Source organism: Apostichopus japonicus, chromosome 12 (assembly GCF_037975245.1).
Source record: "Apostichopus japonicus isolate 1M-3 chromosome 12, ASM3797524v1, whole genome shotgun sequence".
NCBI lineage: Eukaryota > Metazoa > Echinodermata > Holothuroidea > Aspidochirotida > Stichopodidae > Apostichopus > Apostichopus japonicus.
In genome coordinates, this window is record NC_092572.1 from 27,644,064 (window position 1) to 27,669,243 (window position 25,180).

The following is a 25,180-nucleotide window of genomic DNA, read 5'->3' on the forward strand; positions in this document are numbered from 1 at the left end:
AAAACCCTACCAGGAATTTTTAAGACTAACAGGTACGGAAGTAGTGCAATACCATATTTGCGAAGACTTATAAACGAATGACTTTGGTGTGTTTTTACATGGTTAGTTGTATTGTTTTGCTTTTTAGCAAGGGAGGAGGGAGGGGGTGGTATTACTTCTGAATTTCCTTGATTGTCTTTATTTATTATGTATTTGAGTGTCTTTTGTTCTTCTACCTTTAGTGTTATTGAGTTACTGTTACATTCCTGTATTTTTTTTATTTTTTTCACTGTTACTCTTATGTAATTTGGCCTTTGGACCACGATTTGAGATGCAATAAACTACTACTACTACTTCTAGCTTACTATTTGCGTCTTTATAATCTTTTCGGTGTCATTAACTAGAGATGCTGTCTAATTTTCCAATTACTTGTTTGTTTCATTGTGTTACTCGCTTCTTGTTAAATTGCATTTTCTCAAGGGCGTAGGAACCGGGGGGCTGGGGGCTGTCATTAACTAAAGATGCTGTCTAATTTTCCAATTACTTGTTTGTTTCATTGTGTTACTCGCTTCTTGTTAAATTGCATTTTCTCAAGGGCGTAGGAACTGGGGGGGCTGGCGCCCCCCCAGTGAAAAATGTGGAGGGGCAGAAGTATCATTCCGCCCCCCGCTTCGCAAGGCAGAAAAAGTGTGCTATATTGCACCAAATTGCATCTGAGGCCACCTGGAAATGCAAAACCCCCTCCCCTTAGACCCCTCCCCCAGGCCGGTCATCAGTCTTCAGCCCCCCCACTCAAAAGTACCTTCCTACGCCACGGCATTTTCTTACATGTTGTTTGCAACATTAATTCTATAAAACTATTAATTGGTGTTATATATTGTTTGGACTACAAATTTGGGAGCACTGCTCTCAGAACCACCCTCCCTGTGTCCCTTTCTTGTTCCCTCCTGCAAGTTCTCTCCAAATGGAAAATCGATCTTGATAATGTACAAAAAGATCTAGTGATTTCCATCAATTTCTGACAAACTAGAACAAGTTTCCTTTGCAAACTTCTGACCAAGGAGATTAAACATCATACATGTTTATGAGTATTAGATCACTTAAATCAGCACCACAGTTTTTATTGTACTCAAACTCCTACTCATGTATGTTTCCTGTACTCATACTTGCACTTGGGCATCATAATCATACTCATGCAAATTGATATTTGCACTATAAGTGTGGTATGTACTGTAAGTTGGTTTGTGATTATTATAAATAACATTGCAAATAACTTGAACTTCATGTTAGTGGCTTCTAATTAACACAATTACATTACAAACAGATGTAGCTGACAATGTATTGCAACAATGGTAATCATTCACTTTGACTCACCGGTCTTTCACCTGGCAGTTTAGGGTAGAAGCCAACATGTATGGGTATTATTTTAGAAAGTGGGTTCAGGTTACCGGCAGCATAGACTTGGATCTGCTTAAATTCAACAATTGTGCCATCAATCTCACATGTCTCCCAGGAAAAGCTTTCAATCCAGATTACACAGTTTGTGTCATTCAGCTGATACAAAACATTAGGTTTTGGTCTCCACATTGGCTTAGAACCTGTATCAAAACAAAATATAGCAGAAGCCTGAAAAGTTGACACTGCCATTTCTTATTTTCTCTTTCTTTTCAAGCACACACTTTACAGATAATGCAGAATTTCATAAAGTACTTTCAAGAATCATTTTTGCTTGCAACCCAGTGGTACTTGTAGTGAGTTAAAATTGCACAAAAGTAGCTGCTGAGGACAGATATTCATGCTATGGAAGACATGGTTAGGTTTCATTAGGATGGTTGTATTAACATCTTTACATACTGAGTAATATTGTGATGAAATGTTATATTCCTATTATTTCTGAAAGTCAACTTTATAACATGTATGGAATGACAGCTGTATTAGCTATCAACATTAAAATATCAACTGCATATCTTTACTGTAAGAAAGGAAATTGTACAATCATTTTGCAAGCAAATATTTCTTCAAGTGAAGACTGTTGCATGCATCAAGAGTATGAAACCTAACACACTGTCAAGTATCTGTTGTGCGTTGATAACACTAAAGGCAACATAGACACCAATATAGTCTTGGTAGGTGTGACAGATACTGCATACCAGGAATGCACAATACATCCAGTATACGTATACTGTGGGTGTGGTGTCTCTTCCATGTCTGCTTAGTCACGAGTCCTACACTACATATATACAGTACCTTTAGCATGGTGACTGCTGTACACCATGGCTTTACGTTCACCAGTTTTCTTCAACTGCAGACAGTGAGGCAGGGTGAGTTTTGCTAACTGATGTAACTTCAGATTATCAGGAAGAAGTTCCACTACTACTGTTGAGTTACTGGTAAATGATGATTTAGACTCTTCTTGAAAACTTCTGAAACTGACTGGTATGATTCTCATCTGGATCAAGCATTCCTGTTCAATAGCACCAACAGGAATCTCTAGTCTAACGCCAGTCCCTGGTATCTCTAGAATCCCTCCTTCCTTGTTAACCAAAGATTGTATGCTAAGAGATGTGTCCAAGTCAATATCTTTAGATGAGTGTAAAGAGAATATCATGAATAGCACCACAATTAGTGAGAAAATAAACATGCCATTAATCTCCAATTATATAGTTGTAACATCAATCAGTGTAGTCTAGTATCACTCTTGCCTCAATAAAGTATGTGTATTTGTTCTTTACAGTGTGTCATTATAGCTCCATGGTCAGTACAACTCCTTATTGAGTCATTGACCTTATTATTAATTTAATGCATTAGCTGCCATATAAACTATGTATGTATGTATGTATGTATGTATGTATGTATGTATGTATGTATGTATGTATGTATGTATGTATGTATGTATGTATGTATGTGTGTGTGTGTGTGTGTGTGTGTGTGTGTGTGTGTGTATGTATGTATGTATGTATGTATGTATGTATGTATGTATGTATGTATGTATGTATGTATGTATGTATGTATGTATGTATGTATGTATGTATGTATGTATGTATGTATGTATGTATGTATGTATGTATGTATGTATGTATGTATGTATGTATGTATGTATGTATGTATGTATGTATGTATGTATGTATGTATGTATGTATGTATGTATGTATGTATGTATGTATGTATATGTAATAAAGTAGAAATTCATCCTTCTACTTTAATGTTTCTAAGTGTGGGTATACACTAATTGGCCTTACATGTGACTCTCACAGGCCTAGGACATACTGCCTATTCATATTTTGAATATTCATGATGTCAACTGAGTGTACAGTATCTCACTGCCATGCACCCATGTGGGCACTTCACTCTTTGTTGTTGTCCAAGCAATATGCCAGTTTCAGCTGTGCAAAAGTGTTTCGAATTGAGCCTTTCGTGAAGATTCAATGGTGGTGAAGTTGGTGCTACCTGGTGAGTTTACCATTAAAAATTATGTATTGTATTGTTTAGAACTAAGTTGTTGTTTAAAATGTTGTTTTAAGTCATTTGTCTGTATAAGTTATAGATCGAAATTTACTTAGGGTCTATGGCTTCACTGTGTTAGGCTGCCTATTGAATTAGCGTAGCTAGGGTCCAATTTCAAGAGAAATTGCAGTGTTCACAATTGCATACATTTTACTTATCTGATTCTAACCAATTATGTAGAATTGGATGGGATATTTGTGGTAGCCAGGTATACAGAGAGAGAGTTAATTTAATGTAAGGCTGCATGTAGGAGGACATGTAGATTAAATGTGTCTTTGAAGAATGTATTTTGTTTAAATCTTGGTTTATATTATATAAGGTTAATATTCCCTACATTGAAGTGATGTTGAATTAGTATGGAATTCCCTTTTACAATTATGAGTTGAAGGAATTATCATTACTTTGTGTAGATTTGTTTCAAGATGCTGTTAGATAAAAGATGATTTTAATTCATAAGTTTTATACTAAGTTTGGTATACATGTATTAGTGTGTTGTTCTAGTCACATGGTTGAAGAGGGGGCTATTGTAGTTAGAGAGGTGGCCCATGTGCTCACCTAGAACAAAGGATTCCTGGCGAGGCCACAGTTTGACACACTGTAGGTGCTATGTTTTCAGCTTAGGCTACAGCCTAACGCTATGTAGGTGTTATGGACCCAACTTAGGTTATGGCCTAACACAATAATACTATAGGGTCAGTTTGGGCTAGCGGCCTAACACACCATGGCTATGTGGGCCTATATGGTTTGATTGTTGTAATTGATCTACATGTATGATAGTATGCTTAATTGTTATATGCAACTTGTTTTATTGTTTTAACCTTCATTATTCTTTATATCTCTACTATGTTTATCTTGTGTAATTGTACTCTATATGTTGTAATCTCATAGGACAACTAGGTCCCACATGACTTAGGTGGTGTGACACACTACATTGTCTAACATGTACTTAGGGGTTGTGCCGCAGTTTGCTTTAGTGTTAGTTTTAGGTATTTTATGTGTTTACATTACTCTTTCTAATAGACTCCGGGTCGTGTAGTAGATTGTGCGACGTGACGCACTGAGGATGTCCTTGGGTTAACGGAGTTGCCGTAAACTTATTCATTTGGGTCTGGTGAGTAATAAGTTGAATAGGGTGCAGTTGTCAGGCGCATTCCGTGTCTCACCAGGTCTTGTTATACGATCAGTCTTTATTGTTAATATTTCTTGTAATATTTGTGATACCTTTTCATGTGCTGAGTTAAGATGTGTAGTTGTATAAAGGATTTATAAAGCTGATATTTTATAGACAAAGCATGGGTTTGAGTCTGAGGTTTACAAATTGTAGTTAATGTCAGTGACATACTTTGTTCAGTCGTTCCATTTATTATATCTATTCCGTGCGTAACATGAGTTATGGTTTTCGGTCTCTATTGGTAAAGCGCCATTGTTGTTTATGATTACGTATTGCTATTTACAGTGTCCTTGAGTTACGTAACTATTTGTCATGGAAATGTCCTCATTCTTATGCAAAGTGTTTATTATTTATTTAAAAGTATTTTGTTAAATAGTTTTGTTAATGACCACTCTCTCGGGTTGAGGTCACTTTGGTGAATCTCTGATCTACCTCCAGTTACCTTGGGCATTCGTTGTATATTAACTGTATTCAAATTCCAGATGTTTTGTCGTTGTGTGTAGATTCCTTTGAAGTTATAGTTTCAAATTGCATCAACATTTCGGTGCTTGTTTCACTCTTGTTAGTTCTGTGCTACATGTGTGATAACTTTTACGCAGTGGTGCATTGCTTCTTCAAACAATGAGACATTAAGTCTGGGTTTCGTTGTAGTCTGCATACCGTGAACATTTTGTATTATCATTATTATTATTATCATGTTATCTCATATTCTGTTTGTTATTTGCTCTATTTTACAGAGGCTGTTCTTTTCTTATACTGTCATTGCTTTTGACCTTGGCGTGTTAAAAGGTCAAGGAATTAAGGAAGACAACTTAAACCAAGATATCTACATTTGTACTGTCATCATTTGTTTGGTGTGGCCTGCGCGACGCTCCCCTTCCTCCCTGGGCTGGTTCCCTTTCATATATTAGATCCTCCTGCAAGCAGGAACTCGCGAAGAAGCCTAATTGGCTTATCAAAGCCGCAAGCTGACCGAAGTCAGTCTCTCACATTCATATTTAACGTCCATGATTATGAATTGTTAATTGTCAACAACCCTGTTATGCAAATTCAAGTTCATAATCTTGCTGAGTAGTACAGTTAGACATAGCTTTACCATCTGTGCACTTTATGTATGGTTCTGTATGAGACCCACAGATATTGTATGTTCAGGCATCATCAAAGATTTCATTAAACAATGTTGAACAACTGGTAAAGAGGGTATCATATCTGTCAGTATACAGTGCTACATCTGTTAATGGCCAGCTTATGCAATATAAACAATCTCAACTGCTCATGTTAGGTAACGCAGAGCACGATAGAAGTGTGAAATATAACAGAGAATGGTCACTTCCCTTTCCACTTCGATCCAACTAAATTTTCATGTGCCATTGCATGTTTGCTTGAATCTAATGGAGCACACTGTTTATGGTGTTACCACACATATACTATAACTGTTCTGATTTACTTTACCAGCTCAAGCGTGTTCTCTACATGTGGCTCTGTGGGTGTCAAAATGCTACCTAAGACCTAATTCATTTTTCATCCTGGATAGTTCCACACTAAGGTCACGAACTATGTTTATATCCCTAAAGATTGCAGGCTTTGAAGATTGCCATATCTCAGCCTATCTACTAAACTACAAACTATGTCACAGGCTAGTGCTGCCATTGTTATTCACATTATTCAATTATTCATCATTGCTACAGTATTACATCTTCAATTATATTTTATAAAATGTTTACTTTGTAAAACTCTTCTTAACTCAATTTCAATAAGTCAATCATGATCCCTTTTCTAAGAAAGAGTGATTCCACTAACTATCTCCTTGGTACTGTGAATCATAAAGTTTAAAATAAATAAGTTTAAGCTAGACACACCTTTAACTGCTTTTGTTGCTGATGGTTCATTAGAGCTCCTACTGTGTAGTCTAAACTCCATCTGGAGGAAGAAATATGTCCAGATAAATACAATAGAAACAATTATCAATTTAGATTTGCTGGTAACTGACAGAACTTCTCCAAATCAACAATCAAAACAAATATACGATGGAAAATGCTTACAAACTTGCATTTTAACAAATAACACTTTATCATTTGACAAAAACAAGAAAAGATTATGTTTATCTCACCGGCCATTTTCCAGTGTGCACATCTAAAGTGTGAATTACATTGGCTCCAATGGTCCATTCAACTGCAAAGAGCATATTAGATCACATATAACTGTTGTGGTTATTGCAAATAGAACTGCAATTCTCTTAAATTAATGATTTTACTATTCGCTAAATGGTGACAATTTGTTACCAAGAAATTGCAGTAACATCTTGTTCTAGACTAGATCTGCAAATAACTATGTGTTTGGTAAACAACTGATTGAAAAGTAACAACTGATTGTTTACCAATTTGTGAGAAATACTGTTATGCTTGCAGAAATTAAGTGTAAGTGATAAATGAAAATCAGAGAATAGCCTCAGTCTGATCTCTCTCATGATCTTCTTTATATCAAGTACATTAAACAACCAGAAAACCAACTTACTACTGGATCTACATAGAAGTGCAAAAATTCAGCCACCCTTTACACTTGGAGTTTTTGTTGTGACAAGGTTTCTAGACTTTTGACCTCCACAAAGAAAACAAAAGGGTTCTTGCACTCATCAATGTAAAGTGAATCCACATGCCATATATTCTTAAGATCATTGATGCTGTAGTTTTGGAGAAGTTTGTCATTTCTACAAAGTATTCAGACTTTACAGTAACTCATGTTGTCTCAAATGAGAACTGCTTCTCACAAACTCAGTATAGCTCTAAATTCACCCATATATACACCATCAATATGATGCAGATTTGTGTTGCCTTTGACAAGGAATCAAAACTCAATTGATCCAAGTTATTTCTCTATACTTTGAGTACATTACAAAGTGCTTCAAACAAAGATGTTAGAAAACCAATGTAGATTTTACTTGTTTTAAATGTCAAGTCGACTACACATTACTTCCTTTGACTGTGTGGTAAGTATTTACCTACAACATGCTACCATGGGACTTAATTTACATAACCAAACAAAAATGGTATTCATTAATTACTAAGTGACATTGTACCTGAAATATTTCGGGATTGTAAGGCTTTCAGAATCTTGTCATCTGTCACATCCTTCGGTGGACTTGGAAAGAGTAAACTAGGGTTAAAGAAAGTGAAGAAACAATATACACTGTTATTATATACAGAAGTTCTTAGCAGCAAAGGTTAAAATATTGAACCATGTGTTTTAGTTGTTCATTTCACTGTTGAGTTTTTGATGAGTGTTTACAATGCATTGTGTCCTTTTTTTTTCTCCATGCATTGTATATATTTCATAAAAGTAATATTGAATGTGTATATATTTTCTATATCTTGATGAAATAGGAATGCATACATTGGTCCGTTATGTAAACAACAAAACAGTTACAAATGAACTCTGTGTGACCTACAGAAAGATACCAACAGTTACTATTTCTTTCCTGTTGGCTTTACTTATATTCATCTTCAACTATTTTTGTCTCTATGTCCATGTAGGTATGTATTCTCAGTTTTGTTTTCATTGTTTCAATAAACGAAAGATATTAAATTTCTACTTACCATGCTGCATTAACATGTTTACAATTTAAAATGAATTTTAGAAGGTCTTCATAATCTTTGTCGATTAGTTTCTGGTCCCATCGATCCATTTCAATAGCCTCAAGAGTTTCTAATATACCAAGCCATACATCGTCCTGTAAGACAAGGGCCTTGTCTGTAACTTTTTCAACCACATCTGAAAACTTCAGACGCTTTATTGGAACCTAAAAATGAACAGAGTGTTTCACACATTAAAACCTGACATCAGTATTCACAGATAACAGAGGGTCTATTTGAGAAATTTAAATGCCCCGTGGAATAAGGGAAGGTACAATGGCAATAGAGGTCTGGGGTAAAAAATGTACTCACTAAGAGAACCAATTCAACACTGACTTGATCATAAAACATAATAAAGTATATATTACTGGGAAGTCACTCAAGCATAATTTTCGACGGGCTAAAATGTTTATCAAGCATCTTCATGCTACCAATATGTTAAGGAATATGGAGTTACTTTTAGAAATGGAAAGTGTTAAAAACAAGTGACTGTACCTTTGATTTTGAAGCAAAGGTCACCATAGAAACTTTTGACCTCAGCAGCAGTCGACTATCTCCAGAGCTGAAGTTGATGGATTCTCTTCTACAGATCTCGGTGACAATGTCCTTGAACTTGTGTCCTTTGTACTCATCATGCTCAGCAAAACAAAGACAGATGCAGTTCATGATGTAATCAGGAATCTCCCCATCTCCTGTTTTAAAGTCTCTCATTAGAAAACTGGCAATGAAATGAAAGCTGGGAGGACAGATGTGACAAGTGAAGCGCAAGACATAATGGAGATCAGCTGGGTCTATGTTAGCCAGGTGTTCTCTGAACAATTGATACTTGTAATGGTGTTCAGTTGATTTGTGACCCCAGAAGAGGTGGGCTAAATACTTTGCTGCAAACCACTCTTGGATTAACTTATGAAGGAATTTAACCTGTAAAGAGACATATTTTGCAGCTTTTCCTTTCTGCAAAGGTTTTGATTTCTTCTCTTGCGATTCCAATATTAGTTTTCTCTCTGATTGACTGACAGATGCTGAGAGATCAGGATCAGGGGATACCCCTCTCTTTACCTCTGAAGTAACATTAGATGTGTTCAGTGACTCATCACTGATGGAATCAGTCTGGGGAGTTCCACTGCCTGAGTCAGTCTGAAGATTTCTATCAGGGGAATTAAATGGAGTTCCTTCCTCAACAACAAGTATCCCAGAATCTATCCATGCTTTGCTATTAGTGACACTTCTATCCACAAAGTCTTTCTGCCAAAACAATTGTTGGTTTCCTTTACAGAGGCCATTAAATGCAAGTTCCTCCAACGTAATGTGGGGTTCTATTGATACTTCACTCTCTAATCTGCTCTCATCCTCTTCACGAACTGATTCCTGCTGCTGGTATGAAAGATGTCCCGAGGTGTCTTCCTCATCCTGCACAGAACACAGAATATCTACAATGGCCTTCACGAACGGAGTAACCCTGTCGAGCTGACCAACTTGTAACTTTCCTAATCTATCAATGTTATGTACTAACAGCACAAAGAGTAGTGGAACATTACAAAGATCAAGAATAAATGGAACACTATCAATCAATTCCTTTACTTCTTCTTGCTTTTTGACATCATTAGAGTAGACTTTTTCAATGTATTCATCCCTCTCATCCTCACCGAAGCTTCCTATCTTCAACATTGGACCTGGAGGTAGATGCTTGGCATAATCTGTCCTAGCTGTGATTATAACAATGCAGTTGGACAGTTTCTCCTTTGTCATTACTCTCATGACTTCTGAGGGACTTCCATCTTTGGTTCCACCATTGTATTCTTCTAACCCATCCAATATGAGGTAGACTTTCTTCTTACCACTGTTAAGCATAGACTCAATATCCTCTTCTGTAATGGGAATGCCTTTACGGATGTAGAACATCTTGATAGCTTGAATAATTGTCATGTCATCAACAATTTTCAAGGGCAGATAGATGACCATGGGGATATCCATAAGCTTTCCACAACACCAGTCATAGGCCAACTGAGAGGAGAGCATTGTCTTGCCGGAGCCTGGCTGTCCTTCCAGAATGATTCGAGTCTCTGCTTTTAGTCTTTCTTCAGTAAAGATATCTAGGTAGTGCAGCTTACATTTTCGGTCAACTTCTCTGCTAGTTATTTTTGAACCAGAATTTGTTAAGACTAAGCGGCTGGCAATAAAGAGATCATTAGATTTCCATTGACAAGACTTCATCCAGGGGACAGGAGTCATTGTTTCAAACCAACTCTTCATCTTCTGTTGTAAGCATTTCAGGAATAAGCTCTCTTTGTCTTTAAAACAAGGAAACAGAAAGCACAGTTCAATTTATATTGAAACAAGTTAAAATCTTTCACAATTTATGACAATATAAAGAATATCTACCATACTGAAAAACAAGTGTGCTTTGATATCAATAGTTTGGGCAATCTCGTAACACTGTATCTTTCGTAACATTTCTTAACAACTACAGTAGTATAATCTTCAAATGTAAAGGAAACTCACACCTAACACAAACTAAGACATGTGTCATTGCTCAAACATGCTAGTCAGTTTAAAAATTACTCAGTAATACAAACAGCAATAACAAATAGTTTCATACATCCAGACTTGAAACAATTGGAAACGCAGATGTTTTTATATTTCATTCATACCATCAGATACTGTTCTCTATCTGCAATTTATTTTCAAAGACTACATGTACCACTATTGAAAAATCCAAATTTAAAGATTTTCTTTTATTTTAGAGACAAACATTGCACAATGATTGCTGTCATAAATGGAAAGAATTGATACTGTCCTTATTTATTTGTCACTGATCAAGTAGGACTCCTCCATAATTAGGAGCAGTGCTTAATTGTGAAGTCATTTGAGTACACTGCAAACTGCAGCTTCCTGGGACACTACTAAAACATTTTCAAAGGATTAATATCATAACTTTAATTTTACAAGAGAAAGAGCTGTTGGTATAGTCACTGTATGACATCACAGATTACACAGTAGAACAATGCACTCATCATAATAAAGTGAAAACATATTTCTCAACAACAGACAATGCTATGAAGCTGTGAGTTGCATCAATGTGCTTCAGTTCAAAACATATTTTGACATCTCATTCTTCATTATCCCTAAAATATCCTGTAATCAACACATATGATTTTTAGATAATGAGTGCATTTTGTGTGTTTAACCGTTTGAGCTATGAAGTCTTAAGTCAGGAATGTTCCTTAAAACTGGCACAACACTTGTTCCAGTGGAGTGTAAAGTTTGTAACATACACATGAGTTTACAATACCTTCATCTTGTGCCTTTGTTTTGTCAGAAAGTGCCAAGGACTGGTATTCGTGTATCTTAGCTACTGCCTGGAGAAGACGATATTCCTCTAAAGGAGTCTCTAATTTGCTGACATCAGAAGGATTAATGATACCCATCTTATCAATTGTCAGGAGGAAGGAGAGTCCTGGATTCTGACTGGAGATAACTGTCTTCTTGTTCTTATCAGTAACTTCAAAGTTATCACACAGTTTCACTGTTATGGAAAATGTCAAATGAGCAGAGAGGCCGGCGAGGAATCTATCGTATTCAGTTTCTTGATCTGAAATGTTTAAGGTAAAACATTAAATTAAGTTTCCAGTTTTTGTTAAATATCCACAGATACGTACAGGCACACTGATAAATGCATAATCCACATCATGGCACAGGGTGACTTTTGCTCACTTGTACAAATGTACATATGTACTATGTTTTGGTGTGCACATTTTGGTTGCCAGCATCTAGAATAAATCACCACCTGTGTTATGTATCAATACTTAAAGTGGGATCTTTCTGGGGGTAGGTGTGGGGAAGGGGGATAGGGCAAGTTGGGGGCAGGGGTATGGCTTTTTAAGTAAGTGCATTTTGGAAGTACCAAAGGTGAAGCAAAAGACATAATTACAAGAGAGCTTGTGATTATTGGCCTACCTCTCAGCTTCATGTAAGTCTCTGTTAATAAGTGAGTATGGTTGATCTTCAGCTCAGTGAGTGCATCAGTTAATCGATTCACATTTGAAGGGTGTATGTATCCTCTCTCTTCAAGGGCAAGCAGAAAGTTCTTTGAGCACAAGGGACTTGTAATAATGGTCTGCACTTGATCAGGTGGTAGTGAAAAGTAGCGGCCTAAATTCCCACAGTCAGTTTGGGTTAGCTTTAAAGAAAGTTCTTCTTTCAGTTGGCTGAAGGTGAAGATGGATGCCTATGGAAGAGAGAAACAACAATAATAATAATAATAATAATAATAATAATAATAAATGAGCCTTATATAGCGCCAAATCAGTAAACAAAAGTTACTGCTCAAAGCGCTTTACAAAGAAGTAAATTAATTTACAAAAGAACAAGTGAAAAAATGGGTCAATCAATCCAATGAGTTAGTTATTCTTTGCCAACTAATCACATCAATAACTTTCATTTTAGACTAGCCTTGGTCAGAAGATTTCTGAGATGTGACAATGTTTGAGATGTAACCAACAGCTCATCTGAGACTTGAATTTCTCTTGAGCTCCACATAAGAGAGTAAGATTCTGGTTTCTCGCACAGAAGATCAACATACTAAATGAAGTCAAAGCAGCTACTGACCTCTGACCTCTGATCGGCTTAATGGGATATACTGTACATCACATATATTGTAAGGAAGGAAAGAAAATCTACAAAACCACATCTAAAGTTAACTGTGTGTTCTCCCATTTGTTTCTAAAACTTATTGATATTTAGGTGAACTGACCTATGACCTCTATCTAATAAGAAAGTAAGAAAGTTATTGTAGATGTATATACATTATTTAGGGTATAGTTGTTAACAGACATTTCAATGCACACAGTGTAATGTGCAAAAGTAATTACTGATCTATTCTACTTTACAGAATGATTTAAGGACAAACAATATGTATATCCTTCATTATGTACAGTGCTTTAAAGCCAATTCCAACAAACAAAATATCGTCAAAAGAGCACTAGCTATCTGCTCACTGAAAGAAGACCTTTCAAACTTGATATGATTTCACAAAATATATAGTACTTTCAAAGCAAACAATATCTTTGCAACGGTTCAATCTAAGCTGTTTGACTTTTGTAACTCCATTGTCAAATCAAGGTTTTACTGCGAGGTAAGAAGGAAACTGTAAGACACTTCCGGCTACTGGTGGTATTACTGGTCACATTTGCACAGAGCTCTCTAAACTTCAGATGCCTAACATCCTTTGTTTATTGCTTTACTGCTTGCGAGCATTTCTGGAACCAGTAGGCCAGGTGGTTACAACAAAACTGTAGCACACCTAGATGTAACCTTATATCAGTTGAGATGTAACCACAGATGATTAATGCACCAAATTAAGCCATAATTGCCTCATAATTTGTGGCTGAAATGCTTTGAGGCTACAAAACATTACATTCTGTAAACGATTCCACGTAGTACCAAGAGAAAATATGTCAAGAGCATTGCTCAAGCAATGTGGCAGAAGAAGCAAAACACCATGATGCTGTCAAGTATTACAATATATTTTAATACATAGAGGTATTGAGATGTTGAGGGCTTTATTGTTATTAAGTGTACATAGTCTACACTGCACATTTGTGACGTTTTACAAATTTATGAAGGTTTTGGTCCTGTTGGATGTCATCTACAGTTAACATGCTTTAATGTGTGTACAGAGGACTGTACTGTAGCCATTGTCTGTCATTTTCTAACAAAACTAATCTAGAACGTCCTCCAAGTTGCTTTGGTGTATGTGCAGGGCTGTAGCCACAGTCTGTTCAAAAACATGAAATCTTATACTGCACAATGCAGTTAGAATGTTGGAATTGATAGACACATTTTGCATCTAACCCCTAACCCAAAGAAATTATCCAAGGGGTGGACAATACTGTGTCTGAGACCCCTCTTTCAGGGGGACATCAGACTCCCTCTCCCACTTCAAACTCTGTCTAGATGGCATTGTCAACTGCATGTGTAAAGTTTAAGAAACTGGCTAGAGTATTGAATATTTTTACAAGAATTTCCCATTTTTGACCTTCATGAAAGCAGGATTCATCTTATTACTTAACAAGAGCCCAAGGGCACTATGGTTCCTTGCTTATAAGGACTTTAGAAGCACTATCCTAAAATTGTTATTTCAGGGTTTAATGTACACACACAATATCATTGCCATAAATATCACAAATCAATGATTGGTCCTTTTGAGAATCAGTTGACTTTTGTTAGATTTGTTTATATAAACTTGCAGAATCATCCTAAATTTACTTAATAACTTTGGTTGCACAGGAGTCAACCCATGGACATTTAAAATATGGCCACACAAATTCAAAAATTCAACAACAAAAAACTAATACAGGTCACTGGAGGCACTATTCCAAGGTCATGTGAGGTCAACAGAGGTCCACCTCTCAAAACCAAACAATACCGCATGAAGGTCACACAGGGGTCAGCCATAGACAATTTTGATCAGTTTGGAGATTGAGTTTTTGACCCTTGTTGACCTTGGATGACATGACCGTTATGTTTGGAAACGATCGCTTACCCTTTACACAACTAGTCCAAAAAAAAAAACATATTTAACCCATAATTGACCTTTGGTGACCTTGGATTACATAACAGTTATTTTGGAAAATGTGCCCCTACCTCATTCACAACTGGTCCCAATATATCAGCTATTTTATATTTCGTAATTGGAAGTTGTTGCAAAAATTGAGCAAGTGGGGCAGATTTTTTGCCCATAAGCGACCTTGGATGACATGACTGTTTTTATTAAAAAGTTCCCCTCATTGATGTGCACATTCTCGCATAATTGTTATGCACTCCAATGTACACACACAATGTTATTGCTAAAAAGGTATCAAATCCAACCTTTGGGGCCTAATAACTTAATAACCGTTTCGTCTATAGAACACAGAGCTCTATAAAATATTGACAAACTGTTTTTCTTTGCCCTGTAGCTCCTATTAAAAATTAGCATATTTTATATAAAAACCTTAACCTCTGATTAACTTTACACCCGAAGATCACACACGGGTCAACCCATGGACAATTTTGATCGGAAGACCATTTGAGATCTGAATATGGCCACAAGAATTCAAATAACCAAAGAAACTAACACAGGTCACCAGAGGTCAACAGAAGGTTGAAGCTGTCACAAAGATGACTAATGGATTACAATAGCGTAACTCAGACATTTTGTTCTCGAGCTATTGCAGAAATACTAGTTTTTGACCCCTAATTGACCTTTGATGACCTTGGATCACACGACTGTTATGGTTGAAACGATCCCCTGCCCCATTTACAACTAGTTCTAAAACAAACATGTCACACCCTGTCAATGGGAGTTATTGCTTTGTTTATTATTTTGGCTTTGTGGTCCTAACTGACCTTTGGTGACCTTTACAAGCAGCGAAAACAATAGGGCCCCCCTTCTCACTATGGCGAATCTAAATACCAAGTTTGATATCAGTTCAACTTTTCCTTGTTGAGTTACAGTGCACCCAATCAGGTGTTACAGACACACACATATGCCAAGCTGACTACATAGGTTCCTTTTGCTAAAGCAAGGAACCAAAAACACTGTGATTCATATCTTCATGACATCCACCTGCTAAGTTTGACATCCATTCAATTTTCCTTGTTGGGCTACTACATTTTAATTGGCTTGACATTGTGACTTCTGCTGACCTCAAATGACCCTCCAATATATATATGAGAAATCATCTACTCAATATTAGTTATCCACATACTAGTAGTAAACAATCCATCCATCCATTATTCCATCCATCCATGTTTCATATTTTGAGATATCATGTACTGTATACCGTAGGGCTACTAAGGAATATGCTGCAGCCTTGTTCACATTGCATGTAAACTGTACAGTTAAATGTGAGTAGATCATTGCAGCAGCTGATCAAACTCAAATGGTAAATATACAGTAAGTGATGGTGCTGATCATACTGATTTTGTTTTAACAAAATTTAGGCAGGCAATAAAGCAGACATTCATTTTTTTCCCATTTTGTCCTTATTGTTCTCTATATAGTTACATGTTCCCAGAGTTCAGTGACTCTGTGATCATTAGCCCCATTGTTTGCTTTAAAGAGGAGCACACTGTTCCCTTTGTGGTCTCTGGCAGGCTTTAACACAAGCGCTGTTATGACTTGTTTGTTAGAGGAATTTTCTAGTAAAAAATGGGGGCCAGTCCTTCCTGTCATATCATCTTTTGTCTTTGTATTTCACTATTAAGCCTTGCCATGTGATGAATTGTAGTTTCTGTGATAGAGTGCTTGAAACATTGACTCTTCCTGCCAGAAAATTTGAATCTAAGGACCAACCTACATCAAGACGTGACGTCAGTGCATCACATTGGTCACACTTGATCAGATCTCACTCTAGGCTTGGCCTTGATATGCTACACAGGAGTGTGTATAGACTTCGCATATGCCTGTGAATACAAAAGATCTCACTCTATGCTTGGCCAGGAATGTGTACATCACAGGGAAATTTCCATCTACACCCTATTTTGCTTCAGCAATTTTAACTTTCCTGGCTACAGTGTAGCTTGCTAATGATAGCGTCCCTGCAGCCTTCCCCCCCCCCCCACCCCAACGAAGTGAAGCAATGACGTCACTGCCGATCTCCAATGTTCAATTCATATTATATTAAGTTGGCGCAAGGTTAAAAAATTCACTTCTCCTGAATCATAGGATGAAAACATCCCAAACATCCCTAGGACTGTGGCGATGATAATTCCAAATCCAGTACTCATAGGTCAGGCTTTGTTTCGTTCTTGATTAAGTCTTTACAGTTATTTCATGTTCTGTGTAATCTCTGGAGGAATAAGTTAATGGTATGGGAAGACAGTCTGCCTACTTCCTGGAGAATTTGTGACCAAGGCTTAAGTAAAATCTTGTCTCTAGGGTGGGGAAAATGATTTCTCTCAAAGCTTCTTTGTTTTTCCTTAAATTTCTATAAAACACTCAAGTTTGCAAGCAACTCTACCATTCACCAAGACACTCCAAGCTGTCATGCATGTGCAGTAGAGACAAGCTAGAAAACTGTAAGAAATTAGTTACATTAATTTCAATACAGGTAAAGAGTTCATCTTTTAACTTTGCCCCAAACCCCTAAGGAGCCTAGTCAGTTTAATTGTGCCTACCTTCTGTATATTACCTGTGAATGTATGCACTATGCAGGTTAGTTCTGTGATAACCATGTGCACACAGAGTAGCAGCCCTTATTAAGTGTAATTTGAATTAATTAGTTTATTGATCTCCTGTGATGGCAGAATGCACAAAGAATGAATTTATTATTTAGGAATTAATACCTGTAACAGCTATAGTGAGTCTACAGGTACAGTTATTACTAAATTGTAATGTGTGTAAATTCTGTATCATTTTAACTGAACATTGTTTAATAGCTGTTTACAGGGTTGATTATGGCACTTATATTCCCTCAGCCATAATGTGCGTATGGTTAAGTCCTAACCTACATTGAATTAATGTGAGAGAATTGAAAGTGCCTCAGGTTATTGGTCCATTGAGAAACAACATTGGGATATTTATAAGTTTTATTATGTATTGCTGTGATTATGTCGAGCTTTACCCGTCACTCTAATGCACTCACATTTATTTTTCAGTTGGTAAAAGTGTCGCCTATTCGAGCTATGTTTAGATCCCATGATGCAATGCTACACTTTTACTAGTTGCCATGGTGACAGGATTTGCTGAACTTTCCATCAACTTCTGGGTTGAAAGATTTGTAGCAATATATTTTAGTAGATAGGACTGCGGCTATATTAAGGTTTTGTTAGAATGTTAGCAAGTATTAGCAGCCCTAATAGTCACTCCTAATTGGTACAGATAATCATCAGACCAGATAAAGCTGATATTCTATGTGATATAGTCTCTGCTTTGTAGCCTACTTTTAGTCCAAGGGGTTGCCTAGGTACATGCAGCCTAAACAAAGGTGTTTGCTGCCATGGCAACCTGTTGTCTAAGTCAGAAGTTGCAAATGGGCCAAAGTGGTTAAAGTGCTACTTGTTGTTACTATTACTAGATGAGGGATTTCCCCGTTAGAGTTTACTGAAAAATTTCCCGCTCCTGAACTTGACAGTCATTTGTTGTTGTTAATTAGCTACAAAATTCATCATAAATTTGATTTTTCTTTCTTGACCTATAACTATGGGCTTCTGTTGGGCACACAACATCTTGTCAGGAGTCATTATAGCTAAGTATTGTGTGTTCATGTACGGGTATTTTAAAGGGCATGTTTTCATGGACTGCAGGGACATAAGTTTTTCTGAGCGAGTTTTCAAGACTTTTTAAAACCTAGTAATAATACTGTATTAAGGGTCTACACAGTTTATATAATGAAAGAAATTTCAGAGGATTTTGGCATTTATTCGCCCGGTACTGTATGTATGTGTTGCTATGAGAGGTTTTGCTACTTCAATCCTATTAACACTTTCTTCTCATTTTTTCTCTAAGTTCATTCATATTATAACAAAATAGCAATAAGTGTGATATAAGGAGATGTTCCTATGTACCGAACCCAAATATGTTTCTATTGGAGGTCTACATTGTTTTTTATAATGCAAGAAATTTCAGATTTTGAAAATTATTTGCCCTGTACTGTATGTATGTGTTGCTATGAGAGGCTTTGCTACTTCAATCCTATTAACACTTTCTTCTCATTTTTGCTCTAAATTGATTGATATTGCAACAAAACAGCAATAAGTGTGCTCTTAGGAGATGTTGGTATGCACCGAACTAAATATGTTTCTATTGGAGGCCTACATTGTTTTTTATAATGCAAGTAATTTCAGAGGATTTTGAATATTGTTCGCCCTGTACTGTATGTATGTATGTATGTGTTGCTATGAGAGGTTTTGCTACTTCAATCCTATTAAAAATTTCTTCTCATTTTTTCTCTAAATTCATTCATATTGCCTTAAAACAGCAATAAGTGTGCTCTTAGGAGATGTTCGTATGCACCGAACCCAAATATGTTTCTATTGGAGGTCTACATTGTTTTTTATAACGCAATAAATTTCAGATTTTGAAAATTATTTGCCCTGTACTGTATGCATGTGTTGCTATGAGAGGCTTTGCTACTTCAATCCTATTAACACTTTCTTCTCATTTTTCTCTAAATTCATTCATATTATAACAAAATAGCAATAAGTGTGCTGTTAGGAGATGTTCGTATGCACCGAACCCAAATATGTTTCTATTGGAGGTCTACACAGTTTTTTATAATGCAAGAAATTTCAGAGGATTTTGGAATTTATTCACCCACATACTGTATGTATGTGTTGCTATGAGAGGTTTTGCTACTTCAATCCTATTAAAAAAAAATTCTCATTTTGCTATAAATTCATTCATATTGCCTTAAAATAGCAATAAGTGTGCTCTTAGGAGATGTTCGTATGCACCAAACCCAAATATGTTTCTATTGGAGGTCTACACAGTTTTTTATAATGCAAGAAATTTCAGAGGATTTTGAAAATTATTTGCCCTGTACTGTATGTATGTGTTGCTATGAGAGGCTTTGCTACTTCAATCCTATTAACACTTTCTTCTCATTTTTGCTCTAAATTTATTGATATTAAAACAAAACAGCAATAAGTGTGCTCTTAGGAGATGTTGGTATGCACCGAACTAAATATGTTTCTATTGGAGGCCTACATTGTTTTTTATAATGCAAGTAATTTCAGAGGATTTTGAATATTGTTCGCCCTGTACTGTATGTATGTATGTATGTGTTGCTATGAGAGGTTTTGCTACTTCAATCCTATTAAAAATTTCTTCTCATTTTTTCTCTAAATTCATTCATATTGCCTTAAAACAGCAATAAGTGTGCTCTTAGGAGATGTTCGTATGCACCGAACCCAAATATGTTTCTATTGGAGGTCTACATTGTTTTTTATAACGCAATAAATTTCAGATTTTGAAAATTATTTGCCCTGTACTGTATGCATGTGTTGCTATGAGAGGCTTTGCTACTTCAATCCTATTAACACTTTCTTCTCATTTTTCTCTAAATTCATTCATATTATAACAAAATAGCAATAAGTGTGCTGTTAGGAGATGTTCGTATGCACCGAACCCAAATATGTTTCTATTGGAGGTCTACACAGTTTTTTATAATGCAAGAAATTTCAGAGGATTTTGGAATTTATTCACCCACATACTGTATGTATGTGTTGCTATGAGAGGTTTTGCTACTTCAATCCTATTAAAAAAAAATTCTCATTTTGCTATAAATTCATTCATATTGCCTTAAAATAGCAATAAGTGTGCTCTTAGGAGATGTTCGTATGCACCAAACCCAAATATGTTTCTATTGGAGGTCTACACAGTTTTTTATAATGCAAGAAATTTCAGAGGATTTTGAAAATTATTTGCCCTGTACTGTATGTATGTGTTGCTATGAGAGGCTTTGCTACTTCAATCCTATTAACACTTTCTTCTCATTTTTGCTCTAAATTCATTCATATTATAACAAAATAGCAATAAGTGTGCTCTTAGGAGATGTTCGTATGCACCAAACCCAAATATGTTTCTATTGGAGGTCTACACAGTTTTTTATAATGCAAGAAATTTCAGAGGATTTTGAAAATTATTCGCCCTGTACTGTATGTATGTGTTGCTATGAGAGGTTTTGCTACTTCAATCCTATTAACACTTTCTTCTCATTTTTGCTCTAAATTTATTGATATTAAAACAAAACAGCAATAAGTGTGCTCTTAGGAGATGTTCGTATGCACCGAACCCAAATATGTTTCTATTGGAGGTCTACACAGTTTTTTATAATGCAAGAAATTTCAGAGGATTTTGGAATTTATTCGCCCTGTACTGTATGTATGTGTTGCTATGAGAAGTTTTGCTACTTCAATCCTATTAAAATTTTCTTCTCATTTTTTCTATAAATTTATTCATATTGCCACAAAATAGCAATAAGTGTGCTCTTAGGAGATGTTCGTATGCACCGAACCCAAATATGTTTCTATTGGAGGTCTACACAGTTTTTTATAATGCAAGAAATTTCAGAGGATTTTGGAATTTATTCGCCCTGTGCTGTATGTATGTGTTGCTATGTCAGGTTTTGCTGCTTCAATCCTATTAAAATTTTCTTCTCATTTTTTCTCTAAATTTATTGATATTGCCTTAAAATAGCAATAAGTGTGCTCTTAGGAGATGTTCGCATGCACCGGACCCAAATATGTTCTATTGGAGGTCTACACAGTTTTTTATGATGCAAGAAATTTCAGAGGATTTTGAAAATTATTCGTCCTGTACTGTATGCATGTGTCGCTATGAGAGGCTTTGCTACTTCAATCCTATTAACACTTTCTTCGCATTTTTGCTCTAAATTTATTGATATTGCAACAAAACAGCAACAAGTGAGCTGTTAGGAGATGTTCGTATGCACCGAACCCAAATATGTTTCTATTGGAGGTCTACATTGTTTTTTATAATGCAAGAAATTTCAGAGGATTTTGAAATTTATTTGCCCTGTACTGTATGTATGTGTTGCTATGAGAGGTTTTGCTACTTCAATCCTATAAAAAAAAATCTTCTCATTTTTTGTCTAAATTCATTCATATTGCCTTAAAATAGCAAAAAGTGTGCTCTTAGGAGATGTTCGTATGCACGGAACCCAAATATGTTTCTATTGGAGGTCAACACAGTTTTTTATAATGCAAGTAATTTCAGAAGATTTTGAAATTTATTTGCCCTGTACTGTATGTATGTGTTGCTATGAGAGGTTTTGCTGCTTCAATCCTATTAAAATTTTAGTCTCAAATTTCATATTATTTCCAAGACTGGCAAAAACAGTACAAATAAACGTAATCTACAGAAGTGTTCGCAGTCACTGATACCTAACTTGGTAGCTTTTCTAGCCTATTTTCATGATTCTAGATGTAAAATAAAATTCCTATGTTTACTTTTTTTTTCACTATCCTACTGTACTTACTGTGCTGTATACACTCAGTGTTCCTTCTCTTGTTGTTGTTAACATACACCTGTTTACATCGTTTATCCTGATTCTACGCAACGACTCATCAATAACTCGGAAAGTAAACAATGTATGATTCTCAGAGAGAGAGAAAACAACAACAACAACAGGAGCAGGGAACCAACATGATACAAACACCAGACCAAACTCACTGCTTACAGTGATACTGTGTGTAAATGAGAAGCCTGGTGTGATGTATTTATGTAACATCACTCCCTCCATGTTGTATCTAATGGCTCTATACTTGTATGTAGATATAAACAGATTATCTCCATGAACTGTTATATCATCAGGATAATCACCTTCTGATCCTTCCAAGGTGATTGTCTTGATTTTATTTAATCTAAAATCAAACACAATCACCTCGTTAGACATCAAACCAATAAATATCTCTCCCTCTCTGACAGTCATACAAATGGCTCCTCTATCGCGTAACTGATCACTGTGTGTGGGTATGTCGTCTGTCTTGATATTGAAGACATCCAACTGATCACCACACACAGTGACTATACGAGAATCATCCAAGAATGAAACACAACGAGGCGGCCATCTTGAAGAATTCTTAAATTCTTTAGAATAAAACCGAGTTATAAATGGCGACGAAGAATCAGGAATACTTAATGCAAACAGGTCTATGAATGATGTCCTTGTGTCTTGGTTGTGACCGCTAACAGCAACTTTGGTAGAATCCAACGTCACATCACGCAGCTGTGAGTCGCCTTCACCGGTAAACCTGGGCAACCGCGTACGATGAACTCTATTATATACAAGGCAAAAAAAAGTACAATATTAGGTCAAGTTTACAAGGCCGTGTCCATGGTAACGAGAATGTTGTCAGACACTATGCATATGGTCGCTGGAGAATGTACGTTTTCATAACAAAAGCAAGAAAATAACGGAAGCTGAAGCACCCAGCTCCCCCCAAAGTGTCAATACTAAATAATAAACAAAAAATAAAGAAATAAACAAACAACTAAACAAACTCACGGATCGTATATTTGCGAACATGTTGAGAGGAATTTCGCCCTAAACACGAGCTCTGGGATATGGAAATAGCTATTTACACGATTGAGTGTATCAATTCATATGACATACAGTATAAGCGATTGGCCCATAAGACGGGTTTCGTCGAGCACCCGGATCACGGGTGAACATTATGCTGTGATTTATTAATTATTAAAATTATCAAACAAACAATAAAATAATTGTGGATCAATGAGACGCGAGGGCTTAATAAGGTTTCTCAGAAACTTGGCATATCCGCTGGTGATTATGTGTATTATATTCTCAGACTGAAATTCTCCCCGTGCAAATTAAGAAAGAACGTAAAAAAGAATTAACAGGAAAAATTTACAGAACCTGATCGAAGCCCCCCCCCCCCCCCCCCCGCCAATTCAGAATAAATTGTAAACAACTATCAATAAATAAGCAAACAATTACACTAACGGATCGAGTTTGTTGAGAGAATTTTCGCTCTAAACACGAGCTATAAGATAAGGAGATACATGTTTACACGATTGAGTGTATTAATTCATATGACAGTATATAATAGGCGATTGACCCGTAAGACGGGCTGTCGTCGAGCGCCCAGATCACGGGCGTACATTGTGCTGAAAAGTAACAACACATGGAAACGATCGATGAAATATTTATGATATAATACAAAATCTTTCTTACCCGCCCGTTCCCTATATGGAGTATACTATAGCTGTTTACACGATTGAGTGTATCAATGCATACTCATAGGACATGCAGTATAATAAGCGACTGGCCCGTAAAACGGGCTTTCGTTGAGCACCCGTATCACGGGTGAACAATATGCTGTGATTTCTTAGTTTAAAATTAAGTAAAAAATAATTGTGGATCAATGAGGCGCGAGGGCTTAAATAGGTTACTCAGAAACTAGGCATATATAGCCGCTGGTGATTATGTATATATTCTCAACTGGCTGACCCCTCCCCTTGCAAATTAAGAAAAGAACGTAAAAAAAGTAAAACAATTAATTTATATACTAGCTGTTGACCCCAAATATGTTATATATTCAAATATGCCGGTCACCTTTGGTCAAAATTCTTAGTTTTAATTGCAATCAAGGAAGTTTTCCTCACTCGGATTTTCAGTCATCTTGTGTGTTACTTAAAAATGTATGAGAACAATTTTGATAGTAAAAACCTGAAGGAAAGTATACTTTGAATACTTATAGCAATTTTAGCGTGCTGTAATTTGGGGCATGCATATACTGACTATACCGGTCCCGACCTTTACGGACCTTAATTCTCCAAAAAGCTTTAATTAATTAATTTCGGGTGGGAAGATACTGGTCCCCTGGCCAACTATCAGAAGTACAACACCTAACAGAAAAGAACTGATCCAGGACCTCTGCACAATTTTGCAAACATACACAACGGAGCGAAAGTTTTTAAATCGATGGCGCTATACCAATGTAAATAAAGCGAAAATGTAAAAATAGATGGCGGGCTTCCACAATTCATTATCAAATAAAGTTTTACACTCTACAAAGCGGCCGCAATGTGCTTTTCGCATTAGGGGACGTCATATCCTTATCAAAGATAGGCTTAATTGTAAGGATATATCATATAGAAAGTGCATTTCCATGAACAACAGGACCCCTTGTCTACGCTTATATCCTTCACAAAGAAGCACATCCAGAAGGGAATTTCAAATATTGTGCAGTATTGTAGTGAATTACCAAAATTTATGATATTGCCCGTGTACGGCGTTAATCTGTTTTCTGAGCTCCAAACCCGAAATGCGAACCACAAAAAATAGATTTATGGAAGGGGTCTTGCGAAAAGTTCCTCTGGTTCAATATAATATGGATATTTCAAAAACATTTAATGGTTGTATAT

General features: G+C 36.2%; 1 protein-coding gene and 1 long non-coding RNA gene across 2 annotated transcripts in view; one reads left to right on the forward strand and one right to left on the reverse strand.

The window, feature by feature from the left end:
- The window catches only part of LOC139977175 (uncharacterized), a 49,252-nt gene that overhangs the window by 20,293 nt on the left and 3,779 nt on the right, over positions 1-25,180 (reverse strand). The window contains exons 3-12 of the mRNA XM_071986406.1: positions 22,269-23,067; positions 12,241-12,511; positions 11,576-11,875; positions 8,779-10,574; positions 8,248-8,450; positions 7,731-7,807; positions 6,765-6,826; positions 6,514-6,574; positions 2,227-2,559; positions 1,354-1,577 (exon numbers count right to left, since the gene is read on the reverse strand). Of these exons, the coding sequence (XP_071842507.1) occupies positions 1,354-1,577; positions 2,227-2,559; positions 6,514-6,574; positions 6,765-6,826; positions 7,731-7,807; positions 8,248-8,450; positions 8,779-10,574; positions 11,576-11,875; positions 12,241-12,511; positions 22,269-23,067 (4,126 nt within the window). The remainder of the gene's footprint in view (positions 1-1,353; positions 1,578-2,226; positions 2,560-6,513; positions 6,575-6,764; positions 6,827-7,730; positions 7,808-8,247; positions 8,451-8,778; positions 10,575-11,575; positions 11,876-12,240; positions 12,512-22,268; positions 23,068-25,180) is intronic.
- Positions 2,572-5,479, forward strand: LOC139977212 (uncharacterized). The gene is made up of 2 exons (XR_011796473.1): positions 2,572-3,429; positions 4,504-5,479. It is a non-coding gene; the product is annotated as an uncharacterized lncRNA (long non-coding RNA).